Source organism: Daphnia pulicaria, chromosome 8, assembly GCF_021234035.1.
Source record: "Daphnia pulicaria isolate SC F1-1A chromosome 8, SC_F0-13Bv2, whole genome shotgun sequence".
In the NCBI taxonomy this organism is placed as follows: domain Eukaryota; kingdom Metazoa; phylum Arthropoda; class Branchiopoda; order Diplostraca; family Daphniidae; genus Daphnia; species Daphnia pulicaria.
Window position 1 is genome coordinate 11,414,568 of NC_060920.1, and position 21,588 is coordinate 11,436,155.

At 39.3% G+C, this 21,588-nt stretch overlaps 6 protein-coding genes across 10 annotated transcripts; 1 reads left to right on the top strand and 5 right to left on the bottom strand.

Moving 5' to 3' along the window:
- Positions 1 to 787: 787 nt before the first annotated feature.
- LOC124310824 (NFX1-type zinc finger-containing protein 1-like) lies at positions 788 to 10,816 on the bottom strand. Its single transcript, XM_046774866.1, has 21 exons — positions 10,734 to 10,816; positions 9,137 to 9,208; positions 9,015 to 9,076; positions 8,864 to 8,942; positions 8,125 to 8,791; positions 7,269 to 8,039; positions 7,116 to 7,197; positions 6,557 to 7,037; positions 6,171 to 6,484; positions 5,568 to 6,110; positions 5,411 to 5,494; positions 4,606 to 5,345; positions 4,453 to 4,543; positions 4,176 to 4,390; positions 3,846 to 4,115; positions 3,144 to 3,772; positions 2,842 to 3,080; positions 2,602 to 2,776; positions 2,422 to 2,533; positions 2,135 to 2,355; positions 788 to 2,055 (listed from the first exon to the last, which is right to left on the bottom strand). Exons 5-21 carry the CDS (start codon positions 8,275 to 8,277, stop codon positions 1,050 to 1,052), a joined length of 6,126 nt encoding a protein of 2,041 aa, XP_046630822.1. The 5' UTR covers positions 8,278 to 8,791; positions 8,864 to 8,942; positions 9,015 to 9,076; positions 9,137 to 9,208; positions 10,734 to 10,816; the 3' UTR covers positions 788 to 1,049.
- Positions 10,817 to 11,250: 434 nt separating this feature from the next.
- On the top strand, positions 11,251 to 14,301 carry LOC124311041 (poly(ADP-ribose) glycohydrolase-like). The gene is made up of 10 exons (XM_046775299.1): positions 11,251 to 11,665; positions 11,741 to 12,024; positions 12,091 to 12,216; positions 12,283 to 12,441; positions 12,501 to 12,754; positions 12,818 to 12,903; positions 12,962 to 13,121; positions 13,177 to 13,307; positions 13,378 to 13,565; positions 13,635 to 14,301. Exons 1-10 carry the CDS (start codon positions 11,587 to 11,589, stop codon positions 14,067 to 14,069), a joined length of 1,902 nt encoding a protein of 633 aa, XP_046631255.1. The 5' UTR covers positions 11,251 to 11,586; the 3' UTR covers positions 14,070 to 14,301.
- Positions 14,302 to 14,458: 157 nt separating this feature from the next.
- LOC124311508 (brain protein I3-like) lies at positions 14,459 to 15,319 on the bottom strand. Its single transcript, XM_046776036.1, has 4 exons — positions 15,179 to 15,319; positions 14,852 to 15,057; positions 14,714 to 14,780; positions 14,459 to 14,629 (listed from the first exon to the last, which is right to left on the bottom strand). The coding sequence occupies exons 1-4, from the start codon at positions 15,222 to 15,224 to the stop codon at positions 14,565 to 14,567; spliced, it is 384 nt and encodes a 127-aa protein (XP_046631992.1). The 5' UTR covers positions 15,225 to 15,319; the 3' UTR covers positions 14,459 to 14,564.
- On the bottom strand, positions 15,210 to 16,691 carry LOC124311405. The gene is made up of 5 exons (XM_046775879.1): positions 16,521 to 16,691; positions 16,019 to 16,404; positions 15,877 to 15,943; positions 15,745 to 15,800; positions 15,210 to 15,376 (listed from the first exon to the last, which is right to left on the bottom strand). Exons 1-5 carry the CDS (start codon positions 16,561 to 16,563, stop codon positions 15,269 to 15,271), a joined length of 660 nt encoding a protein of 219 aa, XP_046631835.1. The 5' UTR covers positions 16,564 to 16,691; the 3' UTR covers positions 15,210 to 15,268.
- Positions 16,692 to 17,037: 346 nt separating this feature from the next.
- On the bottom strand, positions 17,038 to 19,245 carry LOC124311522 (brain protein I3-like). 4 transcript variants are annotated; one of them, XR_006909828.1, is made up of 8 exons: positions 18,971 to 19,238; positions 18,586 to 18,791; positions 18,032 to 18,501; positions 17,775 to 17,956; positions 17,577 to 17,705; positions 17,467 to 17,498; positions 17,335 to 17,401; positions 17,038 to 17,259 (listed from the first exon to the last, which is right to left on the bottom strand). XR_006909828.1 is itself a non-coding variant. In XM_046776052.1 (7 exons), exons 3-7 carry the CDS (start codon positions 17,812 to 17,814, stop codon positions 17,198 to 17,200), a joined length of 321 nt encoding a protein of 106 aa, XP_046632008.1. In that variant the 5' UTR covers positions 17,815 to 18,501; positions 18,586 to 18,791; positions 18,971 to 19,229; the 3' UTR covers positions 17,038 to 17,197. The 4 variants fall into 4 exon arrangements, 2 of the variants coding, with proteins under 2 accessions (XP_046632008.1, XP_046632007.1); XR_006909829.1 differs by having other exon boundaries at positions 17,775 to 18,501; positions 18,582 to 18,791; positions 18,971 to 19,245; XM_046776052.1 differs by having other exon boundaries at positions 17,577 to 17,696; positions 17,775 to 18,501; positions 18,971 to 19,229.
- Positions 19,246 to 19,517: 272 nt separating this feature from the next.
- Positions 19,518 to 20,512, bottom strand: LOC124311444 (glycine-rich cell wall structural protein-like). 2 transcript variants are annotated; one of them, XM_046775940.1, is made up of 2 exons: positions 20,284 to 20,512; positions 19,518 to 20,215 (listed from the first exon to the last, which is right to left on the bottom strand). In XM_046775940.1, the coding sequence occupies exons 1-2, from the start codon at positions 20,296 to 20,298 to the stop codon at positions 19,679 to 19,681; spliced, it is 552 nt and encodes a 183-aa protein (XP_046631896.1). In that variant the 5' UTR covers positions 20,299 to 20,512; the 3' UTR covers positions 19,518 to 19,678. The 2 variants fall into 2 exon arrangements, with proteins under 2 accessions (XP_046631896.1, XP_046631897.1); XM_046775941.1 differs by having other exon boundaries at positions 19,518 to 20,212; positions 20,284 to 20,383.
- Positions 20,513 to 21,588: the final 1,076 nt, after the last annotated feature.

A 21,588-nucleotide genomic window follows, 5' to 3' on the forward strand; every position in this document is an offset into this window, starting at 1 on the left:
CATAAATATGGGACATTGACGCGTGAACGATAATTGATTTTAACGTCTAAATCGATCGAAACCATTTTAACAGCCACGAAAGTTTATGATAAAGTTCAAAGCTGAAAAGGAAATAAGGCAATAAAACAAATATTAGAAAATTTCCCATGTTATTCGAATCATATCGTATGAACTCTGTCCATACAGCAAATCTAGCCCTTCCATTTCGCTTGTAAGGCTAAATGGTTACCTCCGTCAATTTGTGCGCCGGATTCGTTGCATTTTGGCTCAGCGGGAACTCAGATTGAGTTCAGCTCACATTTGAATCAGTGGCCATGTGAAAGATTCTGTTTTTTTGCAGACGAAAGAGGAGATCTTCAACAAAAAGAAGATTCAAATTAAGTTCAAGCGGGTAGACTTCGGTAATTAAACATTCGTGTTACTCGGACGCAAATTATCGTTCGCGCTGGAAAAGTGACTCGAAGGTTACTTGTTCTTTCTTACACATCCTCGACATAAGAAGACCACACATACAACAAGAAACTACAATTTCACGAAGCTGAATCAACAAACAGCGTAAAGAAGCTATCAAAATTGCAATATTACCTGCAACGCATTTTTATGTTCAATGACTCAATACTGTGCAACCCGTGCGATGTCAATGACATAACATTGCCCATTCACCTTTTCGAAATAATTATTAAATAAATAACTGCTATAGGTATTTTATACCCTGTGATTATGTCAAAAGGAAAACAAACACAAGGATCTGTTTATGGATAAGTCAGATTTATTTTACCTTCCCTTTAAATCATCTTTGAATAAATTGTATCAAAGATGCTGTTACCGTGTCAAAATGTTTTTTTTTTTATAACCGAATCCAAAATCCTTAACTCTACAAGCATTAACATAGAAACTATTTTTGCCCAACCAAACAATTTAGGTAAAACACGATGGAAATATAATCGTGAAATGGAAAAACGAACTTCCATTTCATTGAAAAATCTATAAAAGTCATTCCCCAATAAAGCAATTAACTACATTTAAAATTATGTAATATGGTTGACCCCTCAAAAAGCACGTGAACTTCTGCTCCCTTGACCAATGTGTGCGCCACATTCGACACATTTTCCCGCCTGGCGTGCTGATCCACACTCGCCGACAGCGTAAATATGGCCATTAGGACATTTGTACCAATGCCCTTGGGAAAGTCCGATGGCTTTAACAATTTCCTGTCGTTCAAAATCTGTAACGGGGACTGGAGCGTTTGATATCTTTCCCATTTTCTCCAAAACTTCTTTTATACTGTCATTCTCCCACTCCCTTAACGGTTTGACATTCAACGTCAATAATTCTTCTAATTTCCTGTTCCCTTCAACTATCACTGAATGACTTTTAATGACGGTAGCACTTTTAAACAAAAAAAAGGCCCGAATAAAATCCAAGCGGTTGACTTCGGCAATAAAACGTTCATATTCCATGGGAGTAAAACGATCTCGCTTGAAAAGCGTCAGAAGAAGCTGCTGTACTCGATTTAGAAGATCATCCAGCAAAGGTCGACTCATAGTCATAACAGGACTTTGACTAGTTGAAGCTGTTTGGGGGGCATTTTTAATTAAATTCAAAACCCTCGCAATGATGTCAACCTGAATTTCTATCATGTAACGAGTATCGTCATCGAGACTTTTATACTGTGCTTTTTTTCGGAAAACTGTTGGACTTAGGCTGTCTCGAATGCTTTTCAGTCTATCTTCCAAGACATCAGTAATGCTATGATTTAGTTTTCTAGCCAACGGACTGTTTAGAGAATCATCAGAATCTTGGAGCAACTTTAGGAGCTTCTCAGCAAAATCTTTAGAGCTGACACGAGAACGTAAGATAATCTTTTTCACTTCTACGATGTCTGCAAAATTTTGTTTGATGACGTTACCGTAACGAAAACACGAACGGATAATGGTTTTGCACCGCGGACAGCATTTCATTTGAATTTCTCCTCTTTCTTCTTCTTTCGCGTCCATCCAATAATCCATCCCTTCTACTTCTATAGTGTGTTTGCAATCTTCCAAGTATACAAATCTAAAAAAATTAACACAAAATGCAAAACAAAAATCAAATAGGTATATAAAAAAAAATGTAAAGCAAAAAGTTGGGTAACCTGGCGTCGTCATCTTCTTCGTTGCCATAGAGAATAAATTCCGTCAGCTGGTCTTTGTGGCACACACGGCAAAGAGGAGGGCAGATTTCACCACAGAGTCCAACGCATGAATGGCCGCACGGGAGACGTTTCCGACAGGGTTCATCACAACGAGGTCGATTGCAATATTCAAAGCATTTGAGAGAACATGAGTAATGTTCACATTTCCAACCACAAGGTTCCTATTAATTAAAACAATTAAATTCTTAAATCTAATAAATAACCACACAAAAAGATTAGAAACATACAACACAATCGACGCATGGCTCGCAACATTTCTTGCGACATCTGCTGTGTCGACAACGATATTGGCATACTTCCTTACAAGGAGGGCACGAAATGGCACAATTCACACCACAGCTGTAAATGAAAAGAATTCGTTACATACGTAGAAAGTAAATACTGATTGAACGCTGAGATTGAATTACTTATGTCCACAAACTAGGGTGCGTCCACATTTTTCCTCGCAGGCTTTGTGGAGACGGCCATTGAAACATTGCCCACAGGATCCTTTACAAGAATGTTCGCAAGGCAAGTTGGCGCGACACTTATGCGGGCACTCTTGGAGAAATTTCTCCACCTGTGCCTGTTCCACTACAGGAGCTATGAATACGAGCATAAATCAAATGAATTGCCACTTAATCAGTGTAAAGTTAAAAACGTGTTACATAAGTGATGATCGTTGCAAGTCTTCATCACGGGGTGTCCACAGGGACTTAACACTGAAGTCCATACAAGTTCTTGACAAACTAATGGTGAGCATGTCTCTTTGCATTGCATCTTACATTGATGACCACAACTCATTATCTTGACACAAGGCTGACAGCACAGTCGGCGACTTGCAATGGTGGAACACTCGACACGAATCGAATGCATACACTCACTAATAGTTTTGTTGACCATTACCCTTCAAAGAAAATAAGCCATAAATTAGAAAAAACCAAAACACCAGTTTTTCTGCTGCAATTACCTGCATTTGATGTCTTTATCATCTAAACAGCATTCAGCAACTTGAGAATGTCCACAAGGTAATTGTCGTTCGATCTTGATGGTACAAAGATCACAGTCTTCGTGACATTTCTTCCCGCACTTATGATCCCGTTTGCAATCAATTTTATTCCGATTGCAAGCTTTCTTGCAAAGATACTTTTCATGGTGAGGATCGCTTTTGACATGACACAATTCCGTGCATTGATGCCCACAATCGAGACGTGTGTCACAAGGCTTTGGGCAGAAGGCTGTTTCGGGATTGTCGCTACAAACCATTTCGACCTTGTGACCGCAATCGGGTAGAGTAACTACTTTCGGGAACTTACATTTGATTGCCAGAGGATCCTTGTAACAAGCCGTCTGAGTTTCATGGCCACAAACTAGTGTGCGCTTCACTTGCATATTGCAGGGGCCACAGGGTTCACAGCAAGGCTTTCGGCAAATGTGTCCATCGTTACATAGCAGTTTCCCACACATACGAGTGCATCTGTAACCTTCAGTGGATTGGCTGCAGTCGAAAAAGGCCGTATGTTGGCAACCGGAAAGAATTCTCTCGACTTTCACTTTACAGTATGCGTCTTTAGGAAGCTGCCAGCATTTGATTTCCCCCTTATAAAAGAAAAAAAAGTTACGTTAATTTTACACAAGACAGATTTAACGCATTTAACTCAAATATACGTACATCATGGCCACAAGGTAGTTTCTTTACTACATCAACGAGACATTTCCCGCATTCCTCATAACATTGCTTTGGACAAGGATGTTTTTCAGGGCAGGTAAAACGGCGACACGGTTGGTTGCATGGCATTTTGGCGTGGGAGCTTCTCTTGTGGCAGATTCGATTGCAGATATGATCACAATCTAGATGCATGCCACACTGTTCCGGACATTTGATTTCCTCAACTGACTTACCACAGTCTAGTTTCATTGTGTGTTTGCAGATTGGTAAAGCCTATCGAGCAATCGAATGGCTGTGAAATTCATAAGGAGAAAAATAATTTAAGAAAAATACCTTAACAACTTTTGTAAGACAATATTCCTTTTCCGGGTCTTTGTAACATTCAGTTATTTGAGTGTGATTACATGGTAAAAGAATTTTGGGAATTCTCGTCAAACAGGGATTGCAATCCTGATAACATCTTTTGGGGCAAGCATGACCAACGGAACAGGAGCGCAAGCAGGCTTCGTGACATTTTTGTCGCGTGTGCTCACGATCCTCAACATGGCCTAGAATAACAAACAATACAATGAATTATATAATCTTATTAGTAACATTAGTTTAATTTTACAAATTTTGGGGCATATGTGTCCACAAGGCATTGGAGTGAGGCACTGGACGAAACATCCACCCTCTGGCGGAAAATGGGACACTTTATTCGCCTAAAATAAAATTATGTGTAAGTAGTTGTTATTTTGAACACAGAAAACATTTGTTTTAATACCTTGATGATAGTATGATGCACTTCACATTGTAGGTCGAAATGAGGCCCTATCTGTCCGTTCGACGTCAAAACTTTGTTCACTTCCCGCCAGAGTTTACTGCTCCCTGCTAAATTGCCCATATTGCCAATCAAGTAGAATCCTTTCTTAGCTCGAGAAAGTGCAACACAGACGCGATTTTCTGTCTTTAGAAATCCAACTTTAGCCTCGTCGTTGCTTCGCACCAAAGACAGGATTATGATGTCGTTTTCTTCTCCTTGAAAATTGTCGACGATTGAGATGCGAACGCCCTGGAGAATTGCGTGACTTCTTCGCAACTTTTTGAAATGCAACAACTGGCCGGAATAGGTTGTCAATATTGTGATTTGACTGGGCTCCAGGCCTTGCATCAACAGGTGGCGAGCTAGAGCCAAAGCCATGTCTGCTTCATACGGGTTCAAATGACTGCGGCTTTCTTGATCCGATTGGTCTCCCTTTTCTCGTTCCAAATGAGACAGGAAAAATACACTTTCCGCCATTCCTGGAACATCCCAGTACCTCAACACAGACTCGTGGTTTTCCAAATGGGGGTAGATGGATGGGACGATTAGTCGAGCAACATCCGGTCTCATTCGGTGTTGGACACCCAAAACATTTGGCTCCACCCCGTTCATTACTAATCGCTCAAATAGCGAAACATCCAGGTGGTAATCCTTCGCTAATGTATACACCGTCGTTGGAGGTCGCAGTTGTTTATGATCGCCTGAATCCACCAAATGATCAAAAAATCACATATACATAAGTTTAAACACAAATATTCAAACTTACCTATTAAAATCAAATGTTCGCAAGAAGAAGACATGGATGTCACTATATGGGCCTCCAAAACCTCGGCTGCTTCTTCAACAACGACTGTAACCAAAATAAGAAAACAATTTTCAGATAAAGATTCCTGCATTAGAATAGGGTATGAAAAATATTGTACCAATTTTTGATTTCAGATGTTCCAATAGCGCTCTATTCTTGGCCGCCCCCGTAGTTGTGATTCCGACAACATGGGCTTCTCGAATAATCTCGGCAGTTTCAATTGTTTCGACATCTTTCATTTCGTTTGTTTGTTGCTGATATTGCCTATACAACAAGTTTATCTCCGCAGCCAACATGTTAGAAATTTCGGCTCTCCAAAAGGAGTAAATTTTCCATCGATCCACAAAAGAAAGACGCGCAAGATCTCTTTCAATCAGTTGTTTGTACTCTTTTTTATCTACGGTAGGGAGGATCTTTAGAATCTCTTCAAAGAGCTCCTTTTGTAGCTTGATTTCAGAAATGTGAAACTGAACCAACTCGACATCATCCCCTTCTAATTCCTGTAACGATTCCTGTAAGGAATTTATCTTCTGGTTTAGAATCTGTGTAGAAAAGGCGTAGTGGATATTTCCTTCTGATTCGATTGTTTTTTCTGACTTCATTTTCAAGCCGGCGAAATCTGATTGTCTTACGTGTACTTCATCGTCCATCATACGTTCCCCTATAAAAGAGAAAAGCAAATAACAAATTGAGTTTTCAGATTAAATTTTGTAATGCTAACCCTGAATTTCGTCGACATCTTCTTTGTCCCATACTTCTTCGTTAAGTTCTTCATCCCTCGAAACCTTTTCTATTGCATCTAGAGGCTTTTTTGTCTTTAGCATAATTTTTTCTAAAGCCCTCACAGTTTCCTTGAGCGTTTGAATCGATTGAACACCAAGCCACTGAGTAAGAGTGGAGTTTGATGTTGTGTGCATCGCTCTCACTTTAGTATACTCTCTCTGCGATAATACTTTCAGATTAAGTAAGCAGTTCTCATGAATGATTACATAAGATTCGACAATACGTTGCGTTGTTTGACTTCTTTGAAGAGCACTATTGTAAACAAATGAAACAGACGAAAATTAAAAACAATTAAATGATATACAATATAAATAAATTACCAACCTTCTCGTTTCATTCAAATTACTGCGAGATTCCGCTAACCATCGACGATATTGCAGAGGTCTTTTCTTTTGAGCAGCAGCCTGTTTTTTCCATTCTATAAGCATAAACGGTTGGAGGGCGTCACATTTTGATTGACCGCCAATCCGGACGATTTTGTTCGTAAACTTCATGATCCCTTCTAAAAACTGATCTAGCGCGTGGTTCGTATAGCAAATCACTAATATAGGAGTAGGCTTGGGTTTTTCTACCCCTACCCAATACCGTTTGTTGTGCAGCAGAGTTTGAACAATTTTGAGGCCTAAATACGTTTTCCCTGTTCCTGGAGGTCCTTGAATAACCACTAATTTTCTAGTTAAAGCGGCGTAAAGGGCTTCAGCTTGGCTTGGATCTAGTCCAAGAGTTTCGTTATCAGGCAAACTGTGGCTGAATAGCGACACATTCGCCAACAATCTATTTAGCGCAGAGTTCAACAACTGCCCGCCTTGAAACAATATTGAAAATAAATAGAGGAAAGAAAATAAATAACATGTGTCGGATAATACTCAAATGTCAATAGCACCTCTTTTATGGGAGTCGTTTTTGTTGTCTCCATTTTCAGGCGCTGGGTTTGATACTCGCACAGGACTTAAATCGTAGATTGGCTAAAAACATTTTATGGTTAAGAGAAAATTGTAGAAATGTGAACAGTGAACCTACACATAACTTAACTTACATTAGGAGTCCTTTTTAGATAATCCGGTTCAATTGGCAAAACATTGCGACAAAGAATATAATCTTCCATGGGAAAGTGAGCTGGACTAATACGCTGCAGTGCAATTAACACACTACGATAAGCTTCAAAGAACACCGAGGATTCAGCCATCACTAAATTCGTTTTCTTGGCATACGTTGGTAAAGATTCACCCTCAAATTTGGCTTTAATTCTGCCACGTGACAGCTGCTCAGGTTTTCTGTCGACGACAGTGAAGAGCATGAAGGAGCTGAAATTATCAGCTGACAACAGCAACAAAGATCCATAAATCAAACGTTTGCTGCCTTCCCAGTTAACCCGTTGAAATCCTTTGGTTGAAAACTGCAATGTGTATAATTGTTGTTGGCCTGGGTTTTCGTCGTCACTGATCTTCACGTCATAATACAGTCTAATGTTGTCGACACGAATGTGTTGATTTTGCTGTTTTTCTGCCTTGGTTCTGTAGGCTACAAGTCCTTCGCGCAACGGATTTAGGAAATCTTCACGCAAAAGCCGGAATTGAATGTCGAGATAAGTGTCCACGTCTGGGTAGCTTCCCTTGATGAGGTTTGGGCGTAGAAAAGGTTCGGTGTCAGCACAAACATCTTCGCATTCAGGCATTACGCTGAGTTGTCGAAAGTCATCTGGCGGTTTCAAATGAATCATCAGCTCCTGTCGTTGGAATCGAATCGCATCCCTATGACTTTCATTTGTTAGGAGCGATTTGGCTTTTGAATGTTGTTCCCATGCATTCTAGAAAATGTTATAAGAATTTTTAGAAATATAGAATTTTATTAAATACATGTTAGTTAAGAAATGATTTTACTGAAATACTGACCTTCAAGCGTTCCGCTCCTTCTTTGTGAAACGTACTAAACACTTCGTCAACATTCGTATCTCGGATGGAAGGAATATTTTTAAGAGCGCAGATATCTTCAACAAATTTATCTCCAAGATAGTCACAGGTGAGCGCTGGCATCACCGTCAGCATTTCCGTCGTCAGATAAGTGAGGCTCTTGATAAGTTTGCGGAAGCGTTCATTTTTTGGGCCAAGATTAGTGCATCTAGATTTTGGTATACTCAGGATGACACTGTTTAGATTCGAAAATACGTTCGCTTCGGCTAATATTTGAACGATTTTTATAAAAGTGTTATGAAACAACACCACTCCTTTCTTCTCGCAAAAGTGGCCAATGACCACGAGAACCAATTCCACAGCATCCCAATTTGCAGAGTTGTTTTCTAAAAACTGCTTCAGTCCAGTATCTGTCTCTGCAAACTTTTTAGCAATAATTTCGGGTTGAGCGTTTTCTTCAATCAATTTTTGTAGGCCTGAAAAGTTTAGGGCATAATTTTTCCTATGACTGGGAGGATTTTTTTCTTGCCATTTGGAATTGCTTTCAGTTAACGACTCATTGCTTTTTCTCGAAGGAAATTCTCTAGGAAAATTTTGTAGCTTTGGTTTGGCACCCTGCTGATCCAGATTACTAGTTTTCCAAGTGGGACTTTAATTACATAAAATATTGATAAATTACTGGTTTGCTGTTATCAGCAACACGTCATTGATTTAAACAAACCTTGCCAGTGATACTCTAGATGATGCTTTTAAATATTTTCCCTGTCTTGAAGGGCCACCTGTTGTCCTCCAGTTTAAAACTGTTGAAGTGAAAAAAAAAATACTCTGTAGCTGTACACTGTTGCAGTCTAGAATAAACTTAATGAATATACCTTGTTGGTTATGCTCCCTAATGCTGGTTGGGGACACTCCGTGAGTTGTTCTTAAATTGTGGCTAAATATATGAAAAAGGGCTACAAATAATAATACAGCATGGAATGAACTTGATGAATACCTTGTTCGTCCTGCTCCCTGTTGGATTCCATGTTGCCCGCCATCTATAGATGAACCAGTTGCTTGATGAGATCTATTGAAAAGGGCAATGACATTAGACCCACTAACTGAACCACTTTTCTCTGCTGTTGATGAAGGTTTTGGCGTGAACAACGGAACAGGTTTTCTATTTTTCTCCGACACTTTGCCTTGATCGTTTTGTAAAAATGAAAAAGGTCTATTATACGCCATAACGACTAATCATTTATGCATGTCCATCGGTCACAAACGAACAGCGAAGTAAAGTAAAAAGAAAACAGCGCTAGCATATTAAAGAATCGCATTGTAAAAAAGGCTATATATGTACTACTATCTTTAAAAAGAAATGATAACCCACTGCTTACGAAACATGAGACAGAATGCATGAGTCACGACGACTGTTCAAACACCGTCACACACAAAAAAAAAAAAAAAAAAAAACTATTCAATAGGATAGTACAATGTTACCGGTATGTCCAAAGCGTAATTTTTACTGATTCAACTAGTTGAGTCAATAAGGATATTCACTACAATTCATTACTGATAACTAACTGATATATGAATAACAAGCTGTAATCCATCAACCGAGTAGTCACACGCAACCGATCCTACTTTTTACTAAAATGTTAAGTAAATATAACGTGTGGTTTAGCGGAACCTGAAAACCAAGACAGCGTCTAAAATGTTTTATCCAGAAATCAGGATGGGGAATTTGAATTCAATAAACTACTAGATTTTTGTGATGATGTAACTTATTAAAGTGCTGCAAGTTAAATTAAAATTACGGCGAATTTTGTGTAGGCCTACTCTGAAAATTTTATGTGTTCGCTTGCCCCCAGTAAACAGTAGTACCACTAAACAAAGAAAAAAATTAACTATATTGGAGGCGCCTTTTGGGTAGTTAAGTCGATGTTATTCTTCCTTTATTAACGAAATATTACGTTAGCTTTAACGTAACACGTTACAGATTTAAACCATATGGATGGTGAAGGAAACCTAAGAACAATCTTTAATGAAGTGGACTTCAAAACCCATGTTAAATATTCTGCACAACGCCAAGCTGACGTTAGCAAAAAGAATTCCACAGAACTAATAGCAGGGAATTACGAATTATTAACAAATAATACCAATTCAAGGAAACAACTTAAGAGATTATTGGGACACCCCAAGTAGTAAGGTTGTTTTCTCACTGCATTCATTTGACTAATATCCCGAAACATTTTTTAGTTTTTACTACGTCCAGATCCGAAGCAACGCAGTCCTTAAGATAATTATGGGAGAGAGGGAAAATTAAAGAAAGGAATCTCGAATCGAATCGAAAACTACCAATCCATTCGAGTGGCCGATCACAGTGAAAGATCCAATTTAGTTATGGTCTTATGGATGGCAACAGGACGACTGGACAAAAAATATCAAGGTCTTTATCTCTAAGGGCTACGATATGACAATTCAACGTTCGCTTACTATATATTCTGATGGGGGAGATGAAAGGCGGAGGCAAACAAAACTGAGCAGGTAGCAGTTTTAACTAATTAATAAACTAAGCTAAAACGAATTGATTTATAACTCTCAAGACTCACTTGGATTTAAGGATCAATATGTGTGCACTGGGGCAAATACCATCGGAATGGTCAAGGGAATTGTGGTTGTGTTGAACTGTTGATCAACATGTAAATAGACTGGAGATTGGCTTCCAGCCTCGAGCACTCTTTTAACTGCCTTGCTGAATGAGTTGTACTTTTGTTCGATATAAATTTGACTGTCATGTCAAATCTCTTTCATTTCTGTCATTCAAATCTCATCCATGTTTTACTACATTTAAAAAATAGATCAAGAGTCACAAACCCACAACCTATACTAGCTCTAGATATTCAAACTAATAACTAAGTTCAAACGCACTTTTGTGTTGTTTGCATACACAGGTATTTAATAAAGCTCAAACCAATTACCTTAAAACATGATAACCTGTTAATTTCTTACCTACAAATTTCGTGTGGGATTGGACTGTAGCTAGTAGCTATGTGGGGGTCAATGGAGTCATGGTACTGACGGTAATAGCTAAGTTAACATGGCATTTTCTGGCACGAACTGTCGCGGGAAAAACCGACCATGCGACCGACCAACAATCATCACAAAAAGACTAAAAGATTTAAGTTTTTGCAGACAACACGACGACAGCAACACTGGCCGGTAGAGGCGCTCAAATACACTCTAGCGCTTTTTGGGGACCAAGCCAAAAAAGGTTCTTCAGGCTTTGAAAATTGAAACTATTGAGTACTGAGCATCCCATGTGCGGCGCGTAGTCTGCTAAACAAAATCATGTGCTTACTTGTTTAAAAAAACAATTGGGTACTGATACCTATTTATAGTGATTTTTGCAGTCTTTGTTCTTTTCAAAAATATTCAGATTCCTTTAAATTCTTAGTTTATGCAATGAGTGATGAAACCCCTGCCTCGCCTGCCAAAAAGAAGTTTAAGCAAATGAGCATAATGGATACCATGTCAAATGCTGGTAACATTATTTTGTTGTGAAGTGAATGAGAACCTTCATTATGTATGTAAATAACAACTGTCACATGATTCTCAGGTTTCACAAAAAAAAATTCGACAGAGTCAACACCTAACAACACAGATTGCGCTATTAATATGGAACCAGATGAATGTGATGTTGTCATTGTTGAACAGTCAGTTATAGCCACTGTTGATACAACCATTGTAACAAGTGTGTTAGGAGAACAATGGGCTGAAACAGAAATTTCGTCTTTCAAATGGAAGGGAAAGCCTCTATCCGAGATGTACAATTTGTTTGATCCAGAGTGCAAGCAACTACATAGCATTGAACCTGGAAGAACTCACACAGTTTTGTTTAAAGTATGTCATAAAAGAAAATGTACATAATTTGAAATTTTTTAAATAATAGTTTTATTTTTATTACAGGTTTCAACACCATATGCACTTGGTGCTATTCCTGAACCATACCCCGCAAATTATAGTGACAGATGGGATCCTGAACACGTTAAGATGCCATGTTCACCCAGTAATTTATATCCAATCAGTGTCAATGTGAGTCTTCAAGTAAGAGTGTAAATTAAAGTGGTGTTATCTTAGTAAATATTGTGACACATGCAGGGTAATTCTACTTTAGAGCAAAGATGGAAACTGATTAAAGAAGCCTTTTGTGGTAAACAAATCAGGAGCTCAATTGAACTTGAGAAGGCAATTTTATCCTACAATAGTCGTTATAACAATATTTGGAATTTTAATAGATTTCATGAGTTTGTTGATCAGGTACCACCATTTTTACTCTAATGTACAATTGTTTATTGATACATTTATAAAAATTATAGAAACTGACCCCAAACGAAAGAAAGCGATTTTTTGATCACATTTTGCCGGGTGTCATTCGGTTAGCCATCGAACTTCCAGAGAGAGTCACCGGAACTCCGACTTTGCTAACGCGCAACAAATCACAGAGCCTGTCAATGTCTCAGTCCCAAATTTCTTCTTTGTTAGCAAACGCATTCCTTAGCACGTATCCACGCAGGAACACCCAAAAGAGACAGTCCGAGTTCTCTACTTACCCAGACATAAATTTTATCAAGTATTAACATATAAATCAGTTGGTTACCTACCAAGATACTGATAATGAATTTTATTTTTTCAGGCTTTTTGAAAATAAATCGAGGTCTGCTGCCGTTTATGAAAAGTTGAAATGTCTTCTAAATTACTTTGACCGCGTTATAACTAAAGGTAATCGTGTAATCGATGAATTTGTTACGCAATTGATTAACCCCTCTTGTTTCCTCAGAGCCAAGTGGTGTGGTAACTTTCACTCGTCAAGTAGTACGTGATTCAGAATTTCCTAACTGGGAGACAGCGTCAGAGACTTTCGGTGGATTTCATGTCTCCTCCGAAGGGACTATTGAAAAAGAGGGTATCGGTCTACTTCAAATGGATTTTGCCAACAAGTAATCCTTTTTTTTTTGCTGAGCAGTAGTATTCATGTTGAACTTTCTTTTTAAGATTTTTAGGAGGAGGTGTTTTAAACTGGGGATGCGTCCAAGAAGAAATCCGTTTTGTCATTTGTCCGGAATTGATTGTTGGTTGTTTGTTTTCTGAGGTGATGGAAAGCAATGAAGCTCTAGTCATAACCGGTAATAATTGACTACGTTTATTTTCTTTGAAATCTTATTCCTTGAAAATACTTGTTGATTTCCTTTAAAGGTTGTGAACAGTACAGTTGTCATTCCGGTTATGGAGATACTTTTCGGTTTGACGGAGACTTCGTTGATCAAACTCCCCGTGATGCTCATGGTCGAAGACTGTGCCAGGTAGTCGCCATAGATGCTATCCCGTTTAACCGGAAGGAAACGCAGTACAAAAAGGACTCTATTAACCGGGAACTTCGGAAGGTCACTTACTGCATTTGCATTACTTAATTTCAAAGCATATCTAACCATTTGTTAACTCCTATCAATTAGGCTTATGCTGGATTCCATTGCCAACGTCGAATACCCTTGACTGCTGTGGCTACAGGAAACTGGGGCTGTGGTGCTTTCCGTGGTGACCCACGACTGAAGTGCTTAATTCAACTCATGGCAGCTGCCGTTACCCACCGAGATGTGGTTTATTTCACTTTCGACGACAACCAACTCCGCGACGACGTTTACAACATGTACTCTTTACTCGTTGAGAAAAAAGCGACCGTCGGCAGCTTGTACACCATGCTCTGTGATTACGGACAACAGATTGGAGACTCCCGATCTCCTTCGCTGGATCTCTACGGCTACCTGTATGCATTGCTGGACTCCATGGATTCTGAGGATGGAGCCGCTGACTGCAGCAGCTCACTATCCAACACCAACAACAGTGCTGTAGAGAGTGACTTCGATGTGGTGATGGAAAAAGACAAGTAAGCTTTCGAAGCATCCGTAAACCTTGTGTGAATTCCTCTCAATGTCAATTTGATAAATCTGTGTCAATCTGAATTCAGATTGGTTTCCCGTTGGCATTCTTCGCCATGACTACCTATATATATATATTATCCGTATTGATCGTTTGATTGTTCTGGAGCATTTTTCGATCGATATGTAAAATTCGTTTTATATCTGGTGGTTATACCAATGCAGTAAATGTCATTTTTTTTTTAATTGACGCAGCTATCTTTTTTTCTGACCATTCCGCTACACGTCTGAAGATACGTGTGACTAAAGTGAGTGTCGTGAATCACTGATAGCAAAAGGTTATTGAAACAGCGCCTTGACGTCATCTAATTATATAAACGAAAGCACATGACTCGTGATTTGATAATCGATTTAGAATTGTATTTTCGAAATTTTTAAAGGAACCCCAAAATGGTCAAATTTTCTATCTACAGAAAAACCTTGATGCGCAGGGTATTCGAAATTCCTTTAGTGAAATTGAGCGCCGCAGTTGATGCAGACCTTTTGCCTCATGGTGAATAAACAAATGAGACCTAAAGTCAGAGCAAAAGAGAAGAGAAGTAAAAATTTGATTAGGATTTTGTGCGCTTTGCTATTATCTGTCGCCATTTTCATACCGATAGGGAAGAATAGAATGCAGCAACAGATACCAGCACAGGTAGGCCTCTCATCCAGGACACCAACCTGTTGATAGAAAAGTCGTTTTCTGTTATTACGTGAACAGTCGATACAATTTTTGTTTCAATTTGACCTACCCTGCAGCTTGGACATCCGCCTACGACAAGAACTTGATGGCGAGTTTGATTTGTCGGAACGACATTGATCACAGTTGGATTGCTGTAGCTTGGGGGATATGGATTGGAATAAGTTTGCTGGTTAGGATAAGGGTACGATGATTGAGGCTGAGTAGGATAAGGGTAAGGCTGTTGGGTTTGTACAAAACCAGGTGGTGGTGGTGGTCCTAATTAAAAACCAGAGAAATCTTTTAACAATATTTGAAGTTTGACAAAACTTTTTCAGGATGCTGTGCTAGGAACTTAAAGACTTAAACTTAACAGCCACTAGGAAAAGATAGAACTCACCTTGCGCTTCCGAATAGGGAGGTGGATTTTCATGTTTCTGATCCATTTCTTTTACTCAGCAATTTGCAGAGGTGTGTACACTTCAAAATATTACGCAGTTCTAATGGTGCGTGCGAAGCCGTATGTGGAATCACGAACTAAACTAGCACATTGAAAATCCAGACAACTAAGCGTATCAGCGTTCATGTGCGCCTGACACTGAAAGATAAGCTATTGTTAGCATACACGTTGCTTCATCTCAAGTTAACGATAGTGGAGTCTAGTCGACCATCACCTCTGGGGCAAGGCTGATAAGGCCTACCGGCACCATACTGTTTCTAGTCATCAACTTCCCTTGCATGACGTCTGTGTTTTTATAATGTCATTCAATTGATAAAGTGCAATGTTTCACGGGTCATAAACCGCAAGCATATTTTTTTATAGAAAAATTTCACCACAAATTTGATTTGATTGCACCAGCAGTACGGCACTGCGCAAGAGCGTGATTTGAACTGAATTACAAATTGATCTATCGCCGATAGTAACACCAAATTTTATTCAATAGGAACACCTTAACAATCTCTTACAATTATTCCGCAATTGCAGCAAACCCTCTCCTTCACGGTAAACAGACAAATAAGACCTAACAAGAGAAATACCGTAAGTTATTTTGGTGATTGGTTTAATGGCATTTTTTTTATTATACTGTGCCACGTTACCTATAGGGAAGCAGAAAAAGCAACAACACCAGCCGAACCAAGTGAATTTCTCTTGAAGATAACCAATCTGTTCATGAAAAGATGCACACGCCACATTTAATAATTTCCCCTTTTTTTTGAATTTTTAATAAGCTAAACTTACCCTGCAAGATGGGCACACACCGCCGATATGTCCAACGACGGGCTGGCTATAAGTGTGCTGTTGGGTAGAGGGTAGATAAACGGGCTGAGTAGAAATGTTGTCAACATTGACCACAGTCACCATGTTCGGGGAGCTGGAAGCTGGAAAGGTTGGCGAATTTGGGAAATGTGGGTTTCTATTCCCATTGGATTGTTGATTGCTGTCTGATAAGACAGACTGCCCTGTTGGCGGAAGAACGGAAGAAGCTCCAGTGTCATTTGCTTTAGTACGAGCGGGAAACGACGGCGAATTCGGAAAATGTTGATTCCTATTAACGTCAGCAGATTGTTGGTTGTCTGCGGAGCCAGTCTGAACTGAAGGTGACACGGACGGCAAGTCCGGCACGTCTGGTTTGTTTGAGAGACATTTAAAATAAAATGGAAAAGGGACAGCACAAAATTTTCTTCTCTAAGACATTGTTAAACCGTTAAACGTTGACTTTGTTAAAACGTAACAAACTCACTCAGAATAATTTCCGAATATTTTGGTGGGTTTTCTGGCTCCATGGTAACTTAGGTGATCTCTAGAACTAGAAGTCGACCCTTCAAGCGAATACAACAACAACTAACCAAATACACAGCCAGTTTCGATCTGGAAATACCTGTCTTTGTTGACCGGAACATGGCCAATCAGACGAGTAAGAGGTTGAGAAAACTGATGAGCAAAAGTCAAGTGAAACTACTTAAACAAAAAACTAAACAGATAAACGACTTGACATTTGCCCTTGCTTCGTGTAAGTAGCCTATTGGGAATCATTTTATAAAAGAATATGAAGATAAAGATATCTAAAAGCATATGGTACTTGGATTTGCCTGTCAAACGATCTGTCAGTACCGAACCGATCCAGTACGCAACATCCCCGGTATCGCTGGTTTTATGTCGTCATTGCAGGTTGATTCAATTATCATATGCCCAAGCTCTTTATTATTTAGAGCTTGTTGAACTGTTCGCTAATGAATCGTCGAACGTGTTAAACTGGGAATTTGTAAATTTTGTTTATTTTCGATTAAATTGACAAGTTCGCTCAACCAAGGAAAAGGGAAATAGATCCAAGTTGAGCTTGTTGTTTCTTCAGTCGAAACGTACGTAGTAGCGGACGCTATTCAGAGTCGCGGGTACGGTTCCTTTTTGCCAATAAGCTCAAAATCTTTGATGGCAATGGATGCATCTCTTTTGCCTCATGTTGAAAAAACAAATTAGACCTAAGAAGAAGAAATCAACATTTAAATACTATATAATTGCGTTGATTGCTATAATATGCAAGCGCCGTTTGGTACCGCATGGGAAACACCAGATTAACCAGCACCAGCCGCAAAGGGTGAATTTGTCTTTCAAAACACCAACCTATTCGTAGAAAAAGCTATAACATGCTATAAATTATTTTATTTGAAGAAATTGTTCAGACATACTCTGCATTTTGGACAGCCTCCGACGATGATCACTAAAAAAAATTTTTATTGAATTAGTAAGACAAGAAAAAAATACGTTCACCATTCTACAAAAGAGAAAATACTTCTACCTTGCGGTTGAGCTTCAACTTGGATAACAGTTTGCCCACTGTTATTCGGGGGATATGTATGGGCATTCGATGGGTGCGGAGGGGCTGGTGGATACTGTGCTGGGGCTGCCGGATACGGTGCTGCTGGAGCTATTCAGCATTTCATTTAATTTAAATCCATTTCCAATAATAAATTCATTTTTTAAAACTGAAATTCACCTTGTGAGTATGACGGAGGATTTTCTTTTCCGTGTTCCATTGTTTACTACTTTCCTATTGTCCAGGAATTCAATATTCAGTTGAAATAAGAGCAAGAATACTGAAACAAGTTACAGAACGAGATATATATACTTTATACGTTAACATCGTTAACTCCCTTCTTAGGCCTTATCTTTTTGTTGCTATGGAAATTGAAAAGGTCATTTTATGATAGACATGAGCATATGGCTTATTATTTTCGTTAAACCTTGTCGAACCTTATTCTTTCGTGATCTATTGCGATCAACTGATAAACTGTATTTTCGTGTGCGCATTTCTTTTATCGGACATTTGTTTGATGTTACCGTCCACCGTAATTTGTTGGCTGTGACACGTGAGACGGTTCTGTGTATATTCAATTTACAGCCTATCCACTGTATTAGTGTATTAGATCAAAATCAATTATTTTGCATCAACTTTTATCATTCTCTAAACTTAAACTTGATTATTTACCTCGTAAAGATTTTCAAACATGCATCACATAATTCACGTTTACAAATGTTCAGTCAAGTGAAGCTCTAATGAGAGAAAAGAGAAAAATTTTCCTGCGGGAGTTTCACAGATAAATTTTCCCGCAGTGAGGGCATTGCGATTCCATCATGCAAAAGAGCCACGAGAAACCGAAAGGAAAGCAAATGACGCACAGCAGAACTCCGGCGAAAGTAAAGTTGTTCTCCACTACGCCAACCTATTTTAAAATTGCAGCGATGACGTGATTCCGTTTTTGCTTATCATACGTCAGAATAAAAATAAAAAATATAAAGATACATACGTTACAGTATGAGCAGATTTTATCCCAAGGTACATTATCACTATCGCTTGTATTATCGAATGTTTTTTCGTCAGGACATTTAGAGCTATAGATAACGCTGTGTGACTTGTGGACTTGCACGGGCCTTGCGGGGCGAGTAAACTTTAATTGATTGGCGTTTGTAACTGACAGCTTGGAGTTAACGATAGCACCGAAAGAAGGATCGCCTGCAAATAAATCAAACAGTGTTTTTGTTTTTTTAATCAATAATTGTATCTTCTTTTCCTTTTCATATGAGGATCAGCTTCTCTAATGGCTCCACATTAGTCAACGAAAGAAAAGAAAAAAGATTTGGCAAATATGTTATTACGACTGCTACAAAAGTAGATACGATAGATGGTTTAACCTGATTTGATAAGGTGGGAAGACGAATCTTTTGCTCTCAACAAGGTAGAATCCATGGACGTGTGTTGTAATAATGAGATACACAAATATTCTGAAAACTTATTTGGAAACTTTAAGTTCAAAGAAACTTGATCATGGGAAAGGCGATGTTTAGGTCACACCTCCGAGGTATGGTTACAGATTTCACCTTTTTTTGGAAATTAAGGCGCAATGTTATGTGGCCTCAAGGCCCACCTTTATGGCACAACGCTTCAAATAAAAATGGCTGTATCTTATCTTTGGGTCAGTCTACGATAATTAGTTACACGATACTTCCCGGTGAAAATGCAACGCAGTTGACGCTTGGTAGTCCGGACTACTGTAATCTGGCTGCGGCAGTCACGTGACGTAATAGTTTTTTTTTGTGATGAGTCAAAGGTTTAATCACACGGCAGAGAATTATAGAGCAGTGAATTTTGGTTCGTAATTTTTACTTCAGCAAAGTCGAAGTAACACCGACGTTGAGGGCTGCTAGCGAAACAAAGATGTGTAAAAGAAAATGAGAAGTATTTAATACGGGAGAGCAGTGTATTATCCTCTGACATTAAAACAAATCCAAACCATTGGATTTTTTTAGAATAAAATAAAATCTCGATGAAAATGGTTGGCGTGAAATACAATAAGCGGAATTAATGAGACCGGTGTCACTTAATCGAAATGCGGATGGGAATTAATAAGCAGCGATGCCTCCGACTCCACCAAGGGCATGGCCAGCGCTTCCAGAGTGATGTCCACCGGATCCTGAGTTGTGGCTTTGATGGCTGATCACTTTGTTGAAACTTTCGTAATTGGAGTGGCCCTGGTTGTGGCCGTGGTTCGATCCGTACGCGTTTTTGTGGTTAGCGCCGTATCCTCCCCCGATTCCGCCATAAGCTCCGATTCCGCCGTAAGGCACCACCCCAGCTCCGTAGTGACCGGCTCCATATGCTCCGACTCCGCCGTATCCCCCAAGGCCTCCATAACCCCCGTATCCCCCGTAGGCACCAGGATAAGATCCAATTCCGCCAAGGGACAGGCCGTTGCCGTAGCCGAGTCCATGGCCGTAGAAGCCGTTGCCGAATTGGCCGGCGCCGTAGAGTCCGTTGCCTAATCCGTAGCCGCCAATGTGCGTCTCTTCCGTCTTCAAGTCCTTTGCGGCCTCCTGTTGCTGTTCCTCTTCCGCCGAACTGACGGCAACTGCCACACAAACGACGGCCAGGAAAACCTGCTAACCAATTGCAATCGTTGGGTTATTTTTGAGACATCCGCAAATAATCGGAAGCTGATTAACTTTACCTTAAATGCCATCATTTTCAAAATTGAAGTTTAGAGGGAACTGCTGAGCTGTTGAATGTCCAAATGAGGATCTGATGAATTCCTTCCACTTCATGTCCGTTTTATACTTAGGCCTAGAAATGAGAAATGAGAAAGTCGCCATTTGAGTACATCAAGTGCCATTTCTTTTGACTTCGAGGAAATGAATGAACAATTTGATCTGAATGATCTGAGAAGTGAAGGGCAATGTCACCAACACATTTTGGGGGAAATATGTTTCGGCGGACGTGAGAAAGTTTCGGACCCTTTACAAACTGACAATCTTAAACCCCAACAATTCGCAAAGCTTTTAGTTCCTTTTATTGATAGGAATTGGCCCGTTAAGGTGCGGCCCCCACGCCTGCCGGTCCCTATCAGGTTCTTTCTTTTCTTATTTTCTTATTTCGTTTGCATCACCTTTTAGAGAAAGTTGTGAAGAAAAGAAAATCGACATTTTTTTTTTGTTCTGCATTCCAGGGCTCCGTTGTTCAAGGCCAATCTGGTCATTATCGCCTTGTTTCGCTTAGCCTTTTTTTTTGTGTGTGCTATGTGCCAAATCTTGCCCACTTTAGTTAAGGCACTCCATCAGAAGTAAAACCAAAATCAAGATACGAGTTTTTGTGCCCGATCGAATTATTGTTATGCACCGTTTTCTAGACTCCTTTTTCGACTACCGATCCCACTCGACACGCAAACGAATAATCATAATCAGTTAATTTCCTGCTTTGCTTGCTGCTGTGTTGAATGCGCAGGAATTTTTTCAAAGTCCTGAATTGTTTTTGACGGTTTTTCAGAATTCTCATTCACAAATAAACGTGCGATGACTAATTTGTGAACAAGGCAGTTGTTCAAAGGAAACAATGTTTGCGTAATGACATTAATTCACATTAATTTTCACGAGTTTCTCCAATAATAACGAGTTTTCGAAGCGCGAACGCGAATAATTATTTTGAATTCAAAATCGTTAAAACTGAGAATTGTCATTCTGATTTCCAGGAAAAGCTTATTACATATAAAAGTGGTGTTGAATATTGAAATCTAACCAGCCCATAGGGCATGAGTTGGCAAGACGTGGAAAGTTGGAATAAGAATAGAGGTGTATACGTCATTCAACACAGGACGTGGAGGGCGGAATAAAGGGGACTACAGTACGTGCAACATAAGAATCTGGAGCAAATCTGGGGTACGGTACGTCTGGTTTAGCCATAATAAATGCAAATATGTAATTAAGCTTTCGCTATGCATATTATTCTTTAATCGCAGTAATCAGTATAGTAGTGATATTCA

Excerpts from the sequence above, each read along its gene's own strand:
- LOC124311522 (XM_046776051.1), bottom strand. The coding sequence starts at position 17,814 with ATGGAACACGGAAAAGAAAATCCTCCGTCATACTCACAAG. Across the intron at positions 17,706-17,774 it reads TCCTCCGTCATACTCACAAG|CTCCAGCAGCACCGTATCCG; the intron begins GTGAATTTCAGT and ends AATGCTGAATAG. Across the intron at positions 17,499-17,576 it reads AGTTGAAGCTCAACCGCAAG|TGATCATCGTCGGAGGCTGT; the intron begins GTAGAAGTATTT and ends AATTTTTTTTAG.
- LOC124310824 (XM_046774866.1), bottom strand. The coding sequence starts at position 8,277 with ATGCTGACGGTGATGCCAGCGCTCACCTGTGACTATCTTGGAGATAAA. Across the intron at positions 4,391-4,452 it reads ACACATATGCCCCAAAATTT|GCCATGTTGAGGATCGTGAG; the intron begins GTAAAATTAAAC and ends TTGTTATTCTAG. Across the intron at positions 2,056-2,134 it reads GAAGAAGATGACGACGCCAG|ATTTGTATACTTGGAAGATT; the intron begins GTTACCCAACTT and ends TAATTTTTTTAG.
- LOC124311508 (XM_046776036.1), bottom strand. The coding sequence starts at position 15,224 with ATGGATCAGAAACATGAAAATCCACCTCCCTATTCGGAAGCGCAAG. Across the intron at positions 14,781-14,851 it reads GCGGATGTCCAAGCTGCAGG|GTTGGTGTCCTGGATGAGAG; the intron begins GTAGGTCAAATT and ends TTCTATCAACAG. Across the intron at positions 14,630-14,713 it reads CATTCTATTCTTCCCTATCG|GTCTCATTTGTTTATTCACC; the intron begins GTATGAAAATGG and ends CTCTGACTTTAG.
- LOC124311041 (XM_046775299.1), top strand. The coding sequence starts at position 11,587 with ATGAGTGATGAAACCCCTGCCTCGCCTGCCAAAAAGAAGTTTAAGCAA. Across the intron at positions 11,666-11,740 it reads GGATACCATGTCAAATGCTG|GTTTCACAAAAAAAAATTCG; the intron begins GTAACATTATTT and ends CATGATTCTCAG. Across the intron at positions 13,566-13,634 it reads TTAACCGGGAACTTCGGAAG|GCTTATGCTGGATTCCATTG; the intron begins GTCACTTACTGC and ends CCTATCAATTAG.
- LOC124311405 (XM_046775879.1), bottom strand. The coding sequence starts at position 16,563 with ATGGAGCCAGAAAACCCACCAAAATATTCGGAAATTATTCTGA. Across the intron at positions 16,405-16,520 it reads ATATTCGGAAATTATTCTGA|ACGTGCCGGACTTGCCGTCC; the intron begins GTGAGTTTGTTA and ends CAAACAAACCAG. Across the intron at positions 15,801-15,876 it reads CTTTTTCTGCTTCCCTATAG|GTCTTATTTGTCTGTTTACC; the intron begins GTAACGTGGCAC and ends TTCTCTTGTTAG.